Source organism: Cotesia glomerata, linkage group LG10 (assembly GCF_020080835.1).
Source record: "Cotesia glomerata isolate CgM1 linkage group LG10, MPM_Cglom_v2.3, whole genome shotgun sequence".
NCBI lineage: Eukaryota > Metazoa > Arthropoda > Insecta > Hymenoptera > Braconidae > Cotesia > Cotesia glomerata.
The window spans coordinates 7538869-7560807 of NC_058167.1; the positions used below are offsets into that span (position 1 = coordinate 7538869).

Below are 21939 nucleotides of genomic sequence, written 5' to 3' on the forward strand. Positions count from 1 at the left end.
ATTGTGATTGTGATCAATAGCCATGCGGCCTAGCCGGCTTTCTTAATATCTCAATGCAGCGATCTTTAAGAGAGGACAAGATATATGTTATATTATAATGGTTATTTTTTTAAATTTATTTATTATTTCGTGGTCACTGATTGTTGCCGGGCAATCGAGGATCAAGGATCAAGAATCGACGATTGACGATCGAGCATGTCATATAATGATGGGAGAGTTTTAGTGAGTGGGATAAAAAGGGTGAAAGGGGACAGCAGGATCCACTCTAAAAGAATTAACTAGGGCCAACACAACCCCACGCACTTATATATTATTTCATTTTGTATTTTGTTTGTTCTCTCTCTTTCAAAACCACTTAAAGATAACAAACAACATTATAACAGCGATATGTTATTATTGGTGGTTGACAAAAATAAAGAAATACTTTTTCAACAACAGTTGTTAATAATTATATAGTTATCTTTATTTTTTTATAAATAAATTTTTTTCATAGCAATGTTTTACAATTAACAATTTTACAAGTAAAATAATTCGGTATGTCGATTAATTATTTAATTAATTAATTAATGAGACTCTTTAAATTTTAATACACATATAAGACATGGAGTTGGTTGGTTGCTGTTGGCATAAACCCCCATTAATTGAAATAATAATTATAACCATTACTATATGTATAACTGTACAGAATATAAAAAAGATAATTTTTTGAACTAATAAACGGGCGTTATTAAGGACCAATTGACGATATTGATAATAATTTTTCTATAATTAGGTCCAATACTCACCAGACAGGGGTGCATAAGGGCCGTGATAGGGGGGTGCTGAGGATGCGTCTACGAGGGATTGCGAAGGCGTCGCAGACGTCCAGTCTTTATATGAAGCTGCTGCTGCTGCGTGGGCATGATGGGCCGCCGTGTGATGATGCGATGTGTGGTGCCCTAAACTTCTTGCACCCCCGAGTAACAACCCGCCGTAGCTCGCTGCTGCCGCCATATTGTGATGGTGATACTCGTGGACGGCCCTTTTTATTTTATTACATTATTAAATATTTATTGTATTACATTAAATAAAGAATAATTCAATGCAATAAGTACCTGTGATGATACTGAGGATAATGAGGGTGCCAAGGATCCGTTGGGTATTCATAGACGTCACCAGGATGCTGACTATTCCAGAAGGATGGCGGGAAATTCCTCGTCGACATTGGAATATTTTCTATAAGTAATAATAATAATTAATAATTACTAAAGTTAATTTTTAAATCAGTGTTATATAGAATAGAGCACGGGATTAATAATAAATAAAGAGAAAGAGAAAGAATTTAGTCAAGTTGATAAAAATAAAATAAAGGCGCGTGAATGGTTGTTTTACAAGACGGTCACTTTAGAATATAAGCCAGAAGCTTGTCGTTCCTCTCAGGGTTCTCTCCCGTTTCCCGTCACACGGATTTTAGGATTCCTATCTTGGCTCATTTCACACGGGGCCATTCCTCTTCCGGCGATATCATCGAACCTGTTCCCTAACTCGTTATTATCGTGAACCTCGTTTGTCCTTTTTATTTGGTTGTTCACTCATTGAGCTTTTTCGTTAACATCTAACCCTACTAATTTATTTATCATTATTGTTATTGTTAGTGCAGCAATATAAAACGTTTAATTTTTTGATGTCCATTACCAACGAAAGTTAACCTAAAGAGGACAATAACTATCTAAGCTGAATTTTAATTGTAAGCGTGGCCGAGAGAGGGAGAATTGGAGGCGAGTCTGTCTGTAAGAAGATATAACCACCCGCAACAACACGTACTGGTAACAAGTCGTATGGTACACAGCGGATAGGATGAGATAGACCGAATAAGAAAGAAGAACGAAGAACCCAGGTCCGCATTGTTTCCCACGGATGGAATGCAGGCACTGGGGAGAGACAGAGACCAAAAGAGAGTCACGGGGTTTGGCTGCTGTTGCTCTTGCTGTTGATGCTGCTGTTACTGCTCCTGCTGCTGCTACACAGAGATACTTTGAAATATGCTTCTCGAACGCGCCGCTTAGGATTTTGCAGATTGGCTTATTCTCGTATACCTCTGCCTCTCTATACCTCTACATCACTATATTCCCAACAAACTATTAGTATTGATCCTTTCTCCTATTTTCTCTATCACTTACTTATTTATTCAAACATTTTAATACGGCCTTTAACACTTGCCGAGTCGAAATTTTATTTTGCTTAAATTCTGTTTCAACTTAGCTAGACTAAAGTCAGAGTGTGCTAGGTTGAAATAGAGTTTAAGATATAGCGATCTACGTTGAAATTAATTTCTGTTTCAACCTAGTAGCGCCTACTTAACTGCATTTTCAGGCGAGTTAAGGCCGAGGAAGGTTCTTAATAAAACCCTGTTTCATTTTTTTAGAGCCTAGCTGGGCTTGCGCAATAGATAGGATTTTTGTACCTCAGACGAAAAAGTGTCAGGCATGGTTTTATTAAAATCTATTTCAACCTTATACAGCCTAAATTGGTTTATATTCATGGTAAAAAAAAAAAAAAAAGATAAAAATTATTAACCAATTGTTAGTTACTTCAAGGTATTATTCGCTTGACGGTCAAGGTAATTATATCTATCAATAGTGTTTATTTATAATTATACATGAATAATGATATCGAAATGGAAACAGAAGAAATAACGATGAAAACACAAATATCCGTTGAAAAAAACTCAGCTTTACTGGGATTTGAAACCACGACCTCTCGATTACGAAGCTAGATTGGATCCCCTCTGCTACTCGAAGACTTGTCATTTGGCAAGAAAATTTTTTTCTATTTAAGCTACAGCTGACAAAATTAAAATTACCTCATGTGATTAAATATTATTATTATTTCTTTTACCATGGTAATTGTTTTTGTCATTATTATCATCAATTTTACAACACTTAAGTGCTTAAAAAATTTTGTCGCGAAAATTGCCTAAATTTTTTGATTCTTGAAACAACATGAATACTCACTTTTTAGAATAAGTTGTTATAAATACGTTCAAATACCTTTTGATCATTTTTGTGTGTTGTTTTATAAAAGCTGAAAGAGTAATTCTAAAATTGTATATCTTTTTAGTTCTGCAAAAATAAAGACATGTAAAGAAAATTTGTTTTTAAAAATATTTGCGATAAAAATTTCTATTGATAAGAAAATTATCTTAATTCAAGAAAAGAAAAAATTTAGATTACAAAAAAACTACTTTGAAGTTTACTACATTACATTAATTTTAGCAAGCGCAAATACACAATGATATATTCAAACTATGTATTGGCGTTTGAATGCGAATAAAGACAATTGTTTTTTAAATGATATTGTTTATTAAACAATTGATTTTAACTAATTCTGATGAATCCTAGAAAAAAAATTAGATGATGAGTTAAATTATTTTTCTTTACCTTTGCGTCGTAACTTATGTTGGTATTTTTATACACTTTAGCTCATCAATTTACGAATCTAAGTTGAAAGCGTTTTTTTTGTGTAAAGATTTTTTTTTAAACCAAAAGAATATATATAAAAACATTAATCATAGACTTTAGATTTTACAATTATGTTTATTTTTCAGTCAATCGAAGAAATAGAACTTAAATTGTTATCTCAGCCTTTTCCCTCTTAAACAGAACCATAAGAACTTATATAACTTTTAGCTTTTTTTAACGTACGTACATGGAAAGGTGAAGTATGACGGCCCAAGAATTTTGCCAACAAATTTTTAATTAATTTAAACTTCTTCAAGCTAAAAACAATTTCTTAGCTTAAGAATTTTTGTTCATGACTAAAGATAATTTCATTCTTATTAATTATCTTGTTGCTTTAATGCTCGCCAATCAATTTAATTTAATAGTTAATTTTATATTTTGTTGATGGCAAAAGTCTTTAATAAAAAAAAAAAAAAAGTATTAAATCACTGAAATAATTAAATTTTTTTAATTGTATTTGTCTTTTGGCCATTAATATCCATCAATTGATACATTTTCGAAATTATGATAATAATTTTTATTACTATTATTAACTTTGAAAAATTTATAAAGTTTAAGTCTCTGTTTCACCCTAGAAAGCCTACGCGATAAAATTCTCATTAAACACCAGCTCATTCTTCTACAACCTGATTTTAGACGTATAAGGTTTAAACAGAATCTTAAAATTTAAACTAAACCTCGACTCAATACTCCTCACCCTGATCGCAAGACGAGTTAGGTTGAAACAGATTCTTAAAATTTAAACTAAACCCCAATTCAATCCTCCTCACCCTGACATAAGACGAGTTAGGTTGAAAAAGGTTCTTAAATCAGAGCGGCATATGTCTACATCAAAGGAATCAGGCTCTACTAGGTTGAACTAGAGTTTTAAAATTTCGACTCGGGTTTACCTCTTCTTTCTTTATTCATCATCAACGACTCAAACAATAGTTATAATAATAATATTATATTTAGTTTCAATTAATAAGATAATTAAAATAAAAATATTATTTATTTTTTGACAGGCAATGCTTTTGGTAAGCGATATCTCTTCTCTTGTACAAAGTACTTAACCGCAAAAGACGGAGCTTTATTTATTAACGCAATTAAAGAAACAGAGTGTCGGTTTTATCCAGTCGGCATTATTATTGTGTCTTGTGTCTTGTGAGTGCATGTGCAGCGGCATATCTTAACTGCGTGCGTCTCAATGAATCTCTTGATGCCGAAGAGCAATACTAAATAACCAACAGTTATGCAAACAACCTCTTCTATAGATATTGATATTATTATTATTATTATTTTATTAAAAACTCCAATCTCTAATGATATTGATAAGCGATTGCCAAAAAATCAATAAATAGTGTTAATAATATATCACCCTCAGTGATGAATATGTGAGTTGGTTAGATACATGTTTGTTGGCGTCACTCCAAAAGTTGTTCCCCATTATAAAGATGTCGCGAGTGCTGTTGATGCGTAGATGTTATTCATTTACTCACACTTGACAACACTTTCACGTCGTCTTTTGCCATATTCGCAATAACGCCAATTAATCAAAACGTATATAGTACGTGTACATAGACATTTGGTTTTTTATAGTTAAAAAATTATTAATACCAACAATGTCTTAAACATCCCCTGTTTATTTTATTTATTATGCATTTTATCTGTTGAGTTAAAGAGCCAAGTCTTGGAAGATAGAGAAACTGAAAATTGATGTCCTGACACGACTCGATGGCTTGTTACTCCGATTTAGAGCGTTGTAACGTATGTCACCCGGTGTCTTTGATCCCAAGCCCTCGTTGTTGTACATATTCTGTATGTGTCGTCAAGTAATTGCAGATCCCATAAAACCGACGAATAACTTATATCGTACACTCGCACTGTCTTTTAATCTTGATCTTTATTCAAAAGTTTTGTTATGAAATTTTATCAGGAGTGAAAGACTACTATAGCAGTTTTGCTATTTTATTATATATGATGATGGCGATAGTATTAATCAAAATTCATCAACGTTCAGCCCCTCTCATTTTGTTACATATTACATACACATGTTCATCAGTACTGCACATATTAGTGAGGCGTTAAATAAATGTGAGGCTACGACGCGTAACGACTACACTGAGAAAACAATTCATTTAAATGAAATGAGGCTCGTTAACTATAAATAAATCTCTTATTTAAATATCACCAGAAATATTTATTTAATACAAATAAATTTATTTATTTGAGACAAAGTTATAATATATTTGAATGAAATCCAGATTTGTTTATAGTTACCAAATATTTCTTTGGTGCTAACAATCGTATATTTCAACCAAATCAGATTTTTTAACTATAAATAAATGGTATGTTTGAATATACTCAAAGCAATGATTTTTAGTTTTAGGTTAGAAAAGTTGTAAAAGTGGTCATATCGAACGTTTGGGGTAAAATGGGCACTTCTTTTGGAATTATTAATTATACTGAAATGAACAATGACAATAAAGTTAGCCGACATCTAAAAATTTTTAGAATTTTTTTTATTGAAAAAAATTTTACAAAAAAATTTTTTTTTTAATTTCATTTGTAAAAAATTCGAAAAACTGTAAGTGCAATTAAAAAAAAAATATTATTTAGTTCTAATTTAATACATTAAGCAAAATAAAAAAATAAAAAATGTCGACTAACTTTATTATTATAAATTAACAGACATCTGTAAATTTTTTCGACTTTTATAACAATAAAATTATTTTATGAAAAAATTTTAATTAAAAAATTTCACATGTTAAATTTAATAAAAATTATAAGTGAAAATTTTTAGAAGCATTTTTTTATTGTAATTAAGATCAATAGATGAATTGATATTATAGTGAAATAAATATAAAAGAAATAGTGGATGGTCACAAAAAAAGTAAAATGTAAACAATACTCTTACATTCAAAAATAGCGACACCAAGCGTAATTTACTTGAAGCGAGATTTGTTAATAGTTAACAAATCTTTATTTGAATGAAATAAATGTTTAATAACTAAAATAAATAAATAAATAAAACGAAGTAGTATTTGATTCAAAGTAATATATATTCAAATAAAAGAAATTTGTTAACATTAAATAAATATTTTTGATTCATTTCAAATAAATCTGTGCATTTGAATCAAACAAACCGTTTTCTCAGTGTACGCGCTCAATTTATCGGAATTGCTGTTATTACTGTTTTTAATGGAACTTAACCGTACACCCATTATTATCACCATACACGTGTTTTTTAAATAAAATATCATTTTTTTAGAAACTAATTTCCCTTAAATAAGTTAGTATACTTAAGGTAAAGTACCTAGTTCTTGAACACATAAAAATGGGACCAGTACTTGAACAGACTTTTCGAATTGTTGTAATAAAAAATTCGTAAATTTATTATAATATGTGCATAATATAATTATTCAATGATACAGTAATTGATTCTGTAAGTTTTTTCAATTATAAATCAAAAAAATTATGTTTTTGTTAACTTAAAAGTTGATTTTTATGCAAAGACATAAACTATAATTTTTATATTAAATTTTAGCGTCTAACTACACCTCCCAATTTTCAAAGCGGTATCCAGAACTTGAACAAGCTGAGGCCGTATAATTTTACCAGCACTCTATAATCTTTAGGTTTATAAATTAGTGATCAGCATTGTGATTTGTATTAATTACTGCAAATTAAATAAGTTTTGTAGCTAAAAATTATAGTGAAAAATTATTGAACGTTTTGAATTGAATTTTTTTTATTTATAATTGAAAATTTGCTTTGTCATTCATAAAAAATGTAATTAAAAAATTAAATACAAATATTTCTCATTTTTAAATGAACGTATTAAATATTCTCAGTGTTATTTTTAATATTATTCAATAATATGTTATAAATCTTTGGATATTTCAATAAAACGTTGAAAATTTTTGGTATGCCTATTGCCATATATTTTATTAGTTCAACTACTGCTCCCGGAGTGTTCAACTATTGCGGGTTGTCAGAATTGATTGTTCAACTACTACTCCTTTCATAGTATATCTTAAAAACGTTGTCAAAATATAAATATTCAATTATCTGCGTTATTTTGGGCTTCAATCAATTCAGAATTGTTTATATTTTCATGAAAATCACTAATTCGAACTAATAATTACATCTTTATATATTACTAAAAGTAGGGTCAAATACGTTCTACTTTGAAACCTGTTCAACTACTGGGTACTTTACCTTAACATTAATATCCAAATCATTTATTGTGTGTGATATAAAATAGGTGTCTTATTACATCAAAGAGTTTGTAAATTCAGAGTATGCTGAAATTTCACTAAAAATTATCATTTAAAGTCCTGTATAAACCACCACGATATGACTAATAACAATTAATTAATTAACGTCATTAAAACGTCAGCACATGTTTAATTATAGTGCCGTATTCCTGGAGAAGCTAAGATAGAAGATAGAACGTAAGAACGCAATAATATAAACTATGAGTTTGAGATTAAAGGGTAAATAATTCTAAAATGTACACACATATATATTTATAACTCTTGACACAACGAAAATTCCTCTCGGTCTTTCAAGTTAAAAGTCAACCACGGATTTATCCAATGCTTTTGTCAATTGTTGCAAATGTTAGAGTTATTTTTTATTGATATTCATATGAATGATATTATTGTTCAGTAGTAAAATTTTAATATTAATATTAATGTTGTGAAGAATTTAAAAAATGGTAGGTAGATAGTAAGTATATAAAGTATATATATTCGTTCATTAGACTCTTGGCATTCCACAGGCTAAAATCGTTCCTTAGTATTCATGCCTCCTCATTCTACTCATCTACGTCACTTTTGTGGCTTGCAAGTAGAAACGAGAAGCTCTTAATTTACCGCTAGTGCGTGTACGGAAAAAGAACACGGAAAAATAAAATTAAAAAAGTATGAGAAAAAATAAATTAAGAGAATAACGTACAACACTGTACAGCTAAAAGAAAAGAATGGCGTTTAAAAAATAAGAACAAGACGCCCGTGAGTTGACTGTTGAGCTTGAAAATAAGGGATGAAGGAGCATTAAAAAAAAAGAGAATGGTAGGAGTAAGGATAAAATGAATAAGCGTATAACCAGAATAATAAAAGCTAGGCACGTAACAATTAGGTCGGTGTTGTCTTGAATTCTAACCAGGATAGTGAACCGATGATCCTGAATTGCGGCCGGATAAATGTGGCCTTTAGCGACTCGGATATAGCCGCAATGCTGATCGTTTGCCAACCCTCCTTTTTTATTTTATTTTAAAACAGTATCTCATTGTCTTCTTTGGTTTACCACCAACTTATTTCCCTTTTAGTTTTTTCTATCCCGCTATTGGTGACGTGAAGAGAATTTAAACCTTACCGCTTTGTCACGACAAACCGAACAATTGATAGTAGGATATATTATAATGTACGAGGCTTGTTAGTATGTAGTGTCTTGTTTAAATAATAGCAATAATAATATACTACAACATTATACCAACAAACCTTTTACTTTGTCGTGGGCCAGAGCACGCTGAAAGTGTTCTTCAACTTCAGAAGCCGCGTCTCCACGGTAATGGGTAAACACCACGCAATTTGCGTTTACATACTGCGCTCTGCTTTCTCCGTCATCCGAATCATCAGCTGTCGTTCCGGCTCCTGAATATTTTAATATAATATTCCAAGTATTAGTCTTGTATATCACAACATTACTATACTGTAATTTAATTTTAGATTTATTAGAGTTAAATTAATCATGACAGCTAAGATTACGTTACCATCCGCAGATCGATCGTCGTCTAGAGTTCGAGAAGGATGGGAGGCGCCTAATGACTGCTGTCTTGATTGAGGTGTAGGTCGAGGCGATGCTGGACTTGGTGCTGATCCTACTGATCCTGTACTACTTGGCTGACCTTGAGGTACACTACCACTTGCTACTGCTGCTGCTGCACAAAGCTCTAGTCCTGCTGCTGTTTCTAGTGATCTTTGATGGACATTTATCTGTAATAATAACAACAATAATAATATAAATAATATTAATTAAAACTAGCTGTTACCCGCCCGCTCCGCTGGGCACTTCATAGAATTGTATTTTTAGAGATCTAGACTTGAAATTTAATGGGAGTATTGTTTAGATTTGCACAGATTCCAAATTTCATCGGATTGGCCCGTACCTTTTATCCCTGTGATTATTCTAAATAATATTCATTGTAACTTTCAATGTGCAATCAGTATAACATTCCAGTGGTTTTTTTCAAAAAATGAATAATGATTGACACAAAGAAAATAATTTGAAATGGTCATTGAAAGTTTCAGTTAAAGCAATTGCACGTCTCAAAAGTGAAGCTGAAATTTGCCCACCTTAAAGTACGACGAATTTTGTCGTTAATTTAAATTTCCTCCGTGACATCAATTTTTCATAGAAACTTATTTGTACATGTTTTCAACAAATTCTCTTAGAATAAATAGCCAAATTCCTTTTCCACATCTCAAGTGCTTAGAAAATGCATTCATTTCAATCTGTTACATTCCCGCGATCCGGTAATAAGAACAATTCATTGGTTATGTGATCAGCAAAAATAAAATGCATGTAAAATTTTTAGTCCATTGACTGAATAGCTACATGTAAAGTTAAATTTTGGAAACCTTACAATGACTTTTTTTGCCACTGCCAAAGAGACGATTGTTGTGAGAAAATATAATTATTAAGAAAGAAAAATATTTAAATCCGTTGACCTTAGAGGCCATTCCCGTAATTTCCTGCTTCTCTTGAGATTCTATCAAATTCTATATCTATAGGAACTGTATTTGAGAAGTATGAATTTTTTGACAATTATCACTCCCACACTCCTACATGGGGGAGGAATTTCGTAAGATCCTATTCGAGAAAATTTCTACATTATAAACAAAAGGTTTCAACAAAACTTCGAGTCCATAGAAACTTTTGTTTGGAAATGAGAGATTTTCATTGTTAACATCCCCGCAATCCCTTTTGGGGTTATAATTTGAGAAAATCCATTTTTAGCTCAACTTGACATCATACACGAAGATTCTCACCAAATTTAGAGTCTGTAGAAGTTACAGTTTGGAAATTAAAATTTTAGATTTTAGCACCCACCCCCGCAATTCCTATCGGAAATAGACTTTATTGAAATTCATTGCGAGATGATCTCTACATGAGAAATAAAAGATTTTTACCAAATTTAGAGTTTTTAGAAGCTATATTTTGAAAATTAGGATTTTTTATTGTTAACACCCACCCCCGCGATCCTTATTGGAGGTAATTCGTTGTAAAGTCCGTTCTTAAATAATTTCTAATTATATATAGAAGACTCTTACTAAATTTGGAGTCTGTAAGAGCTATAGCTTGGAAAATAAAAATTTTGTTTGTTAACACCCACCCCCACAAACCCCTGTGAAGTAAGCCATCGTAAAATTCGTTCGTATATTATTTCTACATCTCTTACCGAAAATTCTTACCCAATTTGGAGTCTATGGAAGCTGTAGTTTACAAACGGGAATTTTTTTATTGTTAACGCCCCCGCAATTCTCTTTGAGGTAGAATATCGTAGAGTTCGTTCATAAATTATTTTTACATCACTTACAGAAAGTGTCTACAAAATTTGGAGTCTGTATGAGCTATAGCTTTAAAATTCAAAATTTTCATTGTATATACCCACCCCCGCAACTCTATGTGGGGTGAGATATCGTAAAATTCGTTTATAGATTATTTCTATATCTCTTACAGAAGATTCCTACCAAATTTGGAGTCGATAGAAGCTATAGTTTAAGAACGGGAATTTTTCATTGTTAACGCCGCCGTAATCTCTACTGAGGTTGGAATTTGATTAAATCCATTCTTAGCTGAACTTGACAGAAAAATTATACCGGAAGATTTCTACCAAATTTAGAGTCTATAAAAGTTACAGTTTGGAAATTGAAATTGAAAATTCTAACACACCCCCGCAATCGCTATTGAAGGTAGAATTTATTGAAATCCTTATTTAGATCACTTCTACATCACACATAGAAGACTCCCACCGAATTTGGAGTTTGTAGTAGGAGCTATAGCTCGGAAATTAAAAATTTTAATTGTTAACACCCACCCCCGCAATCCATATTTGGAGTAGGTTATCATTAAATCCGCTCCTAGATTATTTCTACCACAAATATAGCAGATTCTTACCAAATTCGGAGCCTACACGGAGAGAAAAATTTTGCTATAGGAACTCTATAGTAGTTAGTTAGTTGTAAAAAGTTCCAGTAGGTTAACGTATTCTTATAGTAACAATACCGTTTGGCTCCAGCAACTCTACATCGTTGAGCTCTTAGAGCTAAACGTTATTTACCTCTCACAACTCTACAGGATCATTCTAAGACTATAACAAATTTTTGGCAGTCTGTTTAATAATTCTTACGATTTAGCATTGATAATTTAATAAATAAATGCGGCAGAACGAATTTATATTGCCAACAATAATTGTATATGACAAATAAGAATAGTATTATAATAGAAATAAAATAATAGGGGAGGGGGGCGGGGGCAAAATGGGGTAGGGGTGGCAAAATGGGTACCCCCAAAATTTCGTGAAAGAAATTTTTTTTTCCAAAAAGCTCTTTCAGCTTTCTAAAATATATTTTAACGTCATTTCCTATAATTTAAGAGAAAAAAAAATTTTTCAATTTAAAAAAAAAAAAAATTTTTTTTTTCAAACTTTTTTACAGCAACTTTTATCGTCATTGTGCATCATAATACATTTTTTTTCACATCTAAGATTTCTTTTCCTAAATTTGAAAAAAAAAAAATAAAAGAGGGAGTCATTGGTTCCATGTCAGTTTTCGAAAATCAAGTTCTAATCTGATCTTCACATTTTTAATGTCCTAGGAAGTAATTCTTAATATTCCTACGAGGATGTCTGTCGGCGTGTGTGTGTGTGTGTGTGTGTGTGTATGTGTGTGTGTGTGTGTATGTGTGTGTGTGTGTGTGTATACACCTCTAATAACGTTCGAGCGGCTCCACTGTTTTGAACGACATTCGCGCCATTCGATAGGGTTTAGCGAAACTTAGATTTTCTCATAAATTTAAAATAACTTTTTTCTTTTTTTTTTTAACAGCTTTTAAACAGCCCATGCAAAAAAATTATGATTCAAAATGAATTTAAGATTGAAATTCATTTTCCTTGCGACAAAATTTTAATAAAGACTTAGGAATATTTAGGATTAATTTCATTTAACGATTAATTCCAAAATCTAATTAGCTCTCAAATTTAAAAAACGACGTTGACTGCTGCAAACCGCATCAAAATCGGGTAATGTGTCGAAGAGAAATCGTAAACTAACCATTCTAAAAGAGTATCTTTTTCAAATAACTTCTAAATTTATTCTCGGATTATTTTTGATGTTATAATTTAACTATCAATGCCAAGAAAATCGAGTCAGAGGCCGCCAATTTCTTCAAAATTATTTGGTATGCTTGTGAGATATTTAATTTAAAAAGTAAGATCTTTAGACCTACAAGATTATTCAACTTGAAAAAATTTTCCTGAATCCCTAAATCAAAAAAGAGAGTACCAAAAAATAACGAATCTTTATTTTCGTGCTATTGCTTGGAATTGCGTGAAAACTAAGAGTCTAAAAAATTTTTCACCGGGAGATACAAAAACTAGAATCTTCTCAAGAGAACTATTTTTTTTATCTTGATATTATTTTTACTCAAGCGAAACCCGTCAAAAATGACTACAAAGTTTAAAAATTTTTTTTGCTACCTCAATTTTTGTATATTGCTTCAACTAACAATGTATCTTTTTTGGGTGATTTGTTCATGTCTCTGGGTTTTTTCGTAGACTTATCGACAAGAAAATATTATTTTTTTAACGATATTTCATTTTTTGATAATGAAATTTTTTTTTCACTTTTTCAGGGGGTACCCCATTTTGCCCGCAAAAAAAAAAAAACTTTTTTTTTCTACGGCAACTTGAAATTTGATTATTTTCCTTCAATTACGATTGAAAACGAGAAAAATCAGCATATTTAAGTCCTTAAAATCGTAACGGTTTCTTAAGTACCCCATTTTGCCCCTCCCTCCCCTAATAGAACTTATATTACAAATAAAAATTATTTGTAAAATAAAAATATGGTCGTCACAAAATTATCTTATTTTCTTAATTATATCAATAAATATTGGACATAAAATCACTACCGTATATGCACAAGAAAAGATAAATAAACGAAAACAAATTTTATTTTGTGTTAAATGGGGTCTTTTTAATGTATTCCGATAACTTATAACTTATCACAATAAACCTTGAAAAACCATAAATACAAAACTTTTCTAACGAAATTCAATTTGACAAAAAAAAAACCTATTTCCTTAAATAAATAAACTGGAAACTTAATTGTCCTCATATATTTTTAATAATATGGATGGGAGTAATAAAATAATTCTGTTTGTCATTTTAGAAGGTTATGAAATATGTCAGCGCACTCCACTACTGCGCAACGTAGGGCGCTCCCAACTATATCGTTTGGCTCTGAGAACAATCCCGTCGAGCTCTGAGAGCTCAACAACATTGAGTTATCAGAACTAAATAACATTATGTTACTGTAACTCTACAACGAATAGTAAACTGTGTATAGTTGTGGTAACTCTACAGTTACGTTACCAGAACGAAATTTTTTTTTCCGTGTATGGGAGTTTTAGCTTAGAAATTTAAAATTTTCATTGTTAACACCTACCCCTGCAATCCATATTTGGTTGTCATAAAATCCACTCTTAGGTCATTTCTGGATCACATATAAATGATTCCTACCAAATTTGGAACCTATAGGAGGTATAGTTAAGAAATTTTTAATTTTTATTGTTAACACCCACCCCCGCAATCCTTATTGGGGATGAGTTATCATAAAATCCGCTCATAGATCATTTCTACATCACATACAGGAGATTCCTACCAAATTTGGAGCGTGTAGGAGCTATAGTTTAACAACGGGAATTTTTCATTGTTGACGCCCCCGCAACACCCCTTGTGGGTGGAATTTCGTAAAATCCGTTCTTAGGTGACCTCTACTCGGCGAAAGAAATATTTATATCAAATCTTAAGTCTCTATGCCTTATGGTTCCAGAGATATCATGATCAGTCAATATATCGGTGGAAATCTCATAAATATATATAGATTAGGAGTCTGTAGGAGCTATAGCTCGGAAATTTTAAATTTTCATTGTTAACGCCCACCCCCGCAATCGATATTGGGAGTAGATTGTCATAAAATCCGCTCTTAGATCATTTCTATTTCGCATATAGCAGATACTTATCAAATTTGGAGCCTTTAGGAGCTACAGCTCGGAAATTCAAATTTTTTATTGTTAACACCCACCCCCGCAACCTCCTGTGGGGAGGGATATCGTAAAATTCGTTCATAAATTATTTTTACATCACTTACAGAAAATTCATACAAAATCAGGAGTCTGTAGGAGCTATAGCTCGGAAATTTTTAATTTTCATTGTTAACGCCCACCCCCGCAATTCATATTAGGAGTAGATTGTCAGAAAATTCCTTCTCAGATTATTTCTACATTACATTTAGGAGATTCCTACCAAATTTGGAGTCGATAGGAGCTATAGGTTGAAAATGGGAATTTTCCATTGTTAACGCCCCCGCAACCCCCCTTCAAGTCTCTACACCTTATGGTTCCGGAGATATCGTGATGAGTCAATATATAGGTGGAAATCTTATATATATATATATATATATATAGATTATTGGTACACGGAAAAAAAAATTTCGTTCTGGTAACGTAACTGTAGAGTTACCACAACTATACACAGTTTACTGTTCGTTGTAGAGTTACAGTAACAAAATGTTATTTAGTTCTGATAACTCAATGTTGTTGAGCTCTCAGAGCTCTACGGGATTGTTCTCAGAGCCAAATGATATAGTTGAGAGCGCCCTACGTTGCGCAGTAGTGGAGTGCGCTGACATATTTCATAACTTTCTAAAATGCCAAACATAATTATTTTGTTACTAATCTATATTATTAAAAATATATGAGGACAATTAATTTCCCAATTTATTTATTTAAGGAAATAGGTTTTTTTTTGTCAAATTGAATTTCGTTAGAACAGTTTTGTATTTATGGTTTTTCAAGGTTCATTTGCAGTGACTGTTAATTTAATTTATTAGTTGAATATATTGTGATAAGTGATAAGTTATGGGAATACATTAAAAAGACCCCATTTAACAAAAAATAAAATTAGTTTTCGTTTATTTATCTTTTTTCGTGCATATACAGTAGTGATTTTATGTCCAATATTTATTGATATAATTAAGAAAATGAGATAATTTTGTGACGACCATATTTTTCTTTTACAAATAATTTTTATTTGTAATATAAGTTCTATTATTATTTTATTTCTATTATAATACTATTTTTATTTGCCATATACAATTATTCTTGGCAATATAAATTCATTCTGCCGCATGTATTTATTAAATTATCAATGCTAAATCGTAAAAAAAAATTATTAAGCAGACTTCCAAAAATTTGTTATAGTCTTAGAACGATCCTGTAGACTTGTGAGAGGTAAATAACGTTTAGCTCTCAGAGCTCAACGATGTAGAGTTGCAGAAGCTAAACGGTATTGTTACTATAAGAATACGTTAACCTACTGGAACTTTTTACAACTAACTAACTACTATAGAGTTCCTATAGCAAAATTTTTTTCTTCGTGTATGACTGTATTACGATAAAACTATTTTTAAACTCTCGAGTTTAATTGAATGTTGAACAATGCCTAGACGGAAAATCACCTCGTCGGCGCTCTCGTCTATTGTACCATTGGAATTATATTAGGGAAGGAACTGCGAGGAGGGTAAAGTGAATAAACTAATGGAAAATTACTGGGAATATATATTATATATCGCTTATCTTTGGTTTGCCGGCATCAAAGATTTAGTAACCTCCGAGACATTATTGCCATTAGATATTACAAAAAAAAAAAAAAATTTGAAGATAAACAAAATAAATAATATTAATTATTATCCCTTTAAGGAGCTTCTATACGGGAAAAAAAAAAAATTGTAAAAAATAATAGTCGATTTATAATAAATAATGATCAAATGCTAAAAATTACCATTTCAAACAGTAAAATCGAGATTTTAATGATTACTTTATAATATTTATCATTCAAATGCTACAATTTATACTTTACATGGAAGAAAATATTATTTCAAATAGTAATAATCGCTATGTGAATGTCGAAAATGTTAATGTATAATAATTAAGAATTTTGACTTTGATATTTATCATTTCGTACCTAAAAAATAATCACATGATATGTAAAAAATATAAAATACAGTTACTAAATTTCCAATACAAGCAACCTCAATATTTACAAAGTAAAATGGTAAATTTTAAACGCAACGCTAAAAATCAAACTATAATTTTTGACTTGCTTGGACTGATAAAATATATATTTTAAAAGTAGAATTTTTACTGTTTCAAATGTTAAATTCTTCTAGATTGAAACCCCCTTCTCATAGAATGGCCTATATATTAGGGTGTTTCAATTTTAGGCGACTTTTTTTTTTTCAACGAAAAAACAGGCTGAAAACTTGCATGAAGGTGAGAACAGAAGCCTGTTCAAAGCGAAGCTCTTAATATAAATATTTAGAGGTGTCTGTCCCTAATTTTTCATTTCCCATTTAAATAACATAGGAAAGGAAATTCTTTTTTTTGTTTATTTTTCTAGCTCGGCATACGCACCTCATATAAATAAATCCATAGCATATTTTTATAGAAAATTCAACGCTCTACAAAAAAGGTCTCTCACACTTTTATCATAAAGACAGCCGTTCTAAAGTTATTCAGACGTAAACTTCTAAATGTATAAAATTTTGATTATTCAAGTATTAAACTGATACAATAGTATATTACACACCTAGGGAAGTAAAGTAAGAAATGTCTCAGATCACATGTAATTGTTGGCCGAGGCGAAGCCGAGGTCAACAAACATGTGATCTGAGGCTTTCTTATTTACTTCCCGTGGAGTGTATACTATTTTTTTGTCCGACGAAGGCGGAAAGCGGCAACTTAGTTTAGCGCAGCGGGACGAAAGTTGTCACTTTCCGCCCGGAGGGCAAAAAATTAATTTATTACTGTCTTAAAAATTATTATCTATATGTAAAATTGGTTCTGATGCTCTAACATTTTCATAAGGCTAAAAAAAAAACTACTCATGTATCAAATTTTTTTCTTCTTTATTTCATTTACTGTAAGAAATTCATGACCCGAGTAGAATGAATTAAATTTTTAAAAAGTTTCACGGAATTATCAATTTATTAGTTTACACGGAGAGAAAAGATAAGTTTGGAAACTCAGAAAAGTGCACGTCTCATAACGCTAATTTATCACAAAAAAATCTGGAAAACGGTTGACCTTAAAGGCCATCCCTGCAATTTCCGCTAATTCCATATCTAAGCGCTTAAAATTGCACTTATGAGGTTTTTGAGCTCTTCAAGTCAAAAGTCTGATAAAAGTTTCAAAGAACACTATTTTTTGAACTTTCGAAGTGCAATAACTCTTGAATGAATTAACGAATAATCGAAACTTTTATCAGACTTTTGTCTTGAAGAGCTCAAAAACCTCATAAGTGCAATTTTAAGCGCTCAGATATGGAATTAGCGGAAATTGCAGGGATGGCCTTTAGGGTCAACCGTTTTCCAGATTTTTTTGTGATAAATGAGCGTTATAAGACGTGCACTTTTCTGATTTTCCAAACTTATCTTTCCCTCCGTGTAGAGTAATAAATTGATAATTCCGTGAAACTTTTTAAAAATTTAATTCATTAAGGAAGTTCGAGCGTAACTAATGAGTCAAAATAATGTTAAAATTTTTTTTAAATTTTAGTCTTCGAAATATTCGTCAAAATTCTTTATTTTGATTTAAAATAATTTAAACAATTTAATAATTGATGATTTTTACTTATTTAATAAAGTAAAGTAATAAAATGACTTTCGTATTTATTACTTGCCGGATTAAATAAACAGATTTGGCAATAGCGCGCTTGATTATACCCATAACTGAGACGTGGATGAGTGTGTGAGTTAAATATTTCTCTCTCTGTAACTATATTTCTATCCTTTTCTTTTTTCTCAGCTGTTGACGCGATGTTGTCAAATCTTTATTCGAATAAATGGCTGACGATAAACGAGTTACAAACATAAAATTTGACTTTAAATATTTCAAAAATTATATCGGTAATGTATTATTATTAAATTTTTTTTATATTTTGCAATAATCCAAGTTTCTTGTGTATAGTTTTTTATGCGTTAAAGTTGGGAGGTTAATATTGAAAAAAATAATTAAAGTCTCAACAAAAGTTTGTCCGCCATAAGAGCCCGTGTATAAGGAGATAAAATATGTGATTTTTAAAATTTAATATCTAAGTAACTAAACGGTGAATCTTTTCCGAATTTTGGGATTAGATTAATGACGTATTTATTTATACGTATACTTAATTTCAAAGCTCAAAGTTGGAAATTATTTTTTACATTAGATTCGCTCGAACTTCCTTAAACTCGGGTCATGATTTTCTTACAGTAAATGAAATAAAGAAGAAAAAAATTTGATACATGAGTAATTTTTTTTTTTAGCTTTATGAAAATGTTAGTGCATCAGAACCAATTTTACAAATAAAAATAATTTTTAAGACAGTAATAAATTAATTTGTATCAGTTTAATACTTGAATAATCAAAATTTTATACATTTAGAAGTTTACGTCTGAATAACTTTAGAACGGCTGTCTTTATGATAAAAGTGTAAGAGACCTTTTTTGTAGAGCGTTGAATTTTATACAAGAATATGCTATGGACTTGTTTATATGAGGTGCGTATGCCGAGCTAGAAAAATAAACAAAAAAAAGAATTTCCTTTCCTATGTTATTTAAATGGGAAATGAAAAATTAGGGACAGACACCTCTAAATATTTATATTAAGAGCTTCGCTTTGAACAGGCTTCTGTTCTCACCTTCATGCAAGTTTTCAGCCTGTTTTTTCGTTGAAAAAAAAAAGTCGCCTAAAATTGAAACACCCTACTATATATATTGAAATGACAATTTTTACTGTTAAAAACTGTAATTTTTTAAGATGACAGAGCTATTGGTGGCTTTTTTATAGTATAATTATAAATTGTGGCTTTTACACTTTCTACATTAAGTTCTGTAATATTTATATTTTTGCCACCCCGATGTCCGCTGTACTGGTGGCGATCGATGTAGTTTTTTCAAGATTTCTCAAAATCTACTTATCCGAATCGGTCTAAATTATTCTTAAAATCTAAGTTCGGCCAAGCCCTTTCAAATGGCACCAACCGCGATAAAATCGAATGAGCTGTTCAAAAGTTATAAGCGGTTCACATACTTTCACACACACACACATAGTGACAACCTCGCGGGTGTAGTCAGGGAAGCTTCCTGTAACCTTTAATCGTCAAGATCTGATGAAAATTCGATTTGTGCAAAATGGAATAAAACCAATAACTTCCTGATTTTTGAAAATCTTCGACTCAGTCGTGTGCGGGTTACTTTGCACGGATTCTGGTGCATTACCCGACTGAATCTGGGGCAGAACACGACTGAGTCGTGTGCACACGACTCACTCTGGTGCGCACACGACTCAGTCGGTTGATGCACCAGAATCCGTGCAAAGTAACCCGCACACGACTGAGTCTGGTGCAGAACACGAACCAGTCGGGTTTTAATCTTTCCGTGCGGAAAGTTAAAAATTAATCAGAATCTCAGTGAATTTTATAGTTTGCTTTTATCCGTGTAGACTTGAGATTGACTGGTTTAGCTTAAAATATATCTATCTCATTTTTATTCTCTTGATTTTGGTTCTCTACAGGGTTTATATTGAAACAAACTACTTACAAAATTAAAATAAACTCGGTGGGCAGCGGTTTATAATCTCAATGCTAAATACCGACACCTAGGTGTGGACACTACCAGTATATAACTTTTATCTCGATGATTTAAAGGATTTGGTTGTCTGTAATAAATTTTAAAAATGATGTTTGTTTATTAGTTGTTATTTAAAACAAACAGTTTTGAGTAAAACAACCGCGAACCGATGAGTCCTCTTCCATCCTCTGGATTACAGAACTTTAACGGGCGTGAGTCGGTCTCTTCGCGGTCCTTCAAAGCATTCCAAGACGTGAACAAGCTTGCTACCTAACCATCCTTATTTCTTTACTTAAATTCTCCCCCTCTTAAACTACTTTCACTCCTCCCTTTTTTAACCCCTCGATCTCACTACTACATCCATACATCCATATACATCTCTTTGTACTTATTATTATTATTATTATTATTATTACTATTATTATTATTATTATTATTATTATTATTATTATTATTATTATTATTATAAAATTATTAAAAATTTGTTTCAATGTAAAAAAGGAGTAATAAATAAATAAATAGTAATAGCTGTATAAATCAGTGAGTATATCAAGGATGCGAGAGATTGATTGATTCTTGATCATTGAATTTCACATCAATTCAATTCAATTCAAGTCAAGACTGAATAAAAGTCACCGTAATTAAATTTTCTTATTTTCTTGCTCTCTATTAAAGAATTAACTTTTGAGTAATTAATACCGGTGAAAAGAATAAATAAATAATCTTGAGCTGAGGGGAAAAAAAAAGTAAAAGGTGAAGAAGTTGGTAACAAGCTACTATGAGGTATCGTGCAATTTGTTTGCCGGACACGACCATTCGTCGACACGATTCTCCTATCTTCGCAAAAGATGAGAGAAATCCGACTCATCGAGTTTCGTTGTTTTATTTATTTTTTTTTTTCTGTATCTCTTTAGTATTTTACTGCAGAAATTCAAAGTTTAATAAATCTGTCGATAAGAATTTTTTTGGACAATGACAGTGACTGGTTTTATTATAATTATTATTAATAACGCAAATTATATAAAACGATTGAAATAATTAAGATGTGTACGGTGGAATTGATGTAATAATAATCGAAAAAAATAAGCGAGGTGATTATTTATTCGGTAGAAGTAAATAAGATCCCAAAGGTAAGCGATGAGTGCAAAATAATAAAAAGTAAATGACAAGAGCAGGAGCAGGAGCAGGAGCAGGAGTTGAAAGAGGCGATGGCATCAATTAGCTCTCGGCTGTTACGCTAATGTCTATCGAATGACGATCGCCAGTGGATAAAAGTTGTCGCGCGGCTCTTTGATAAATTCCCTGAAATATTCATCGTATACATGTTCTCTCGCACGGGTTTTAAGACTAAAGCATGCATACATTTTTCTTCGCCGTAGCCGAGAGTATAATGAGATACTTTTTTCACTCAATCCCGTCATCCGATCAAATAATATAAATGTATACGCAATGTTGCTAATACAGATATTCACTAAATCGCTCAATTTTTCTCTTATCGTTGA

At 31.3% G+C, this 21939-nt stretch overlaps 1 protein-coding gene across 1 annotated transcript in view; it reads right to left on the reverse strand.

The window, feature by feature from the left end:
- LOC123272391 (protein vestigial) overlaps positions 1 to 21939 on the reverse strand; it is a 57981-nt gene that overhangs the window by 10719 nt on the left and 25323 nt on the right. Inside the window, exons 2-5 of the mRNA XM_044739126.1 lie at positions 9259 to 9481; positions 8987 to 9139; positions 1095 to 1215; positions 786 to 1021 (exon numbers count right to left, since the gene is read on the reverse strand). Of these exons, the coding sequence (XP_044595061.1) occupies positions 786 to 1021; positions 1095 to 1215; positions 8987 to 9139; positions 9259 to 9481 (733 nt within the window). The remainder of the gene's footprint in view (positions 1 to 785; positions 1022 to 1094; positions 1216 to 8986; positions 9140 to 9258; positions 9482 to 21939) is intronic.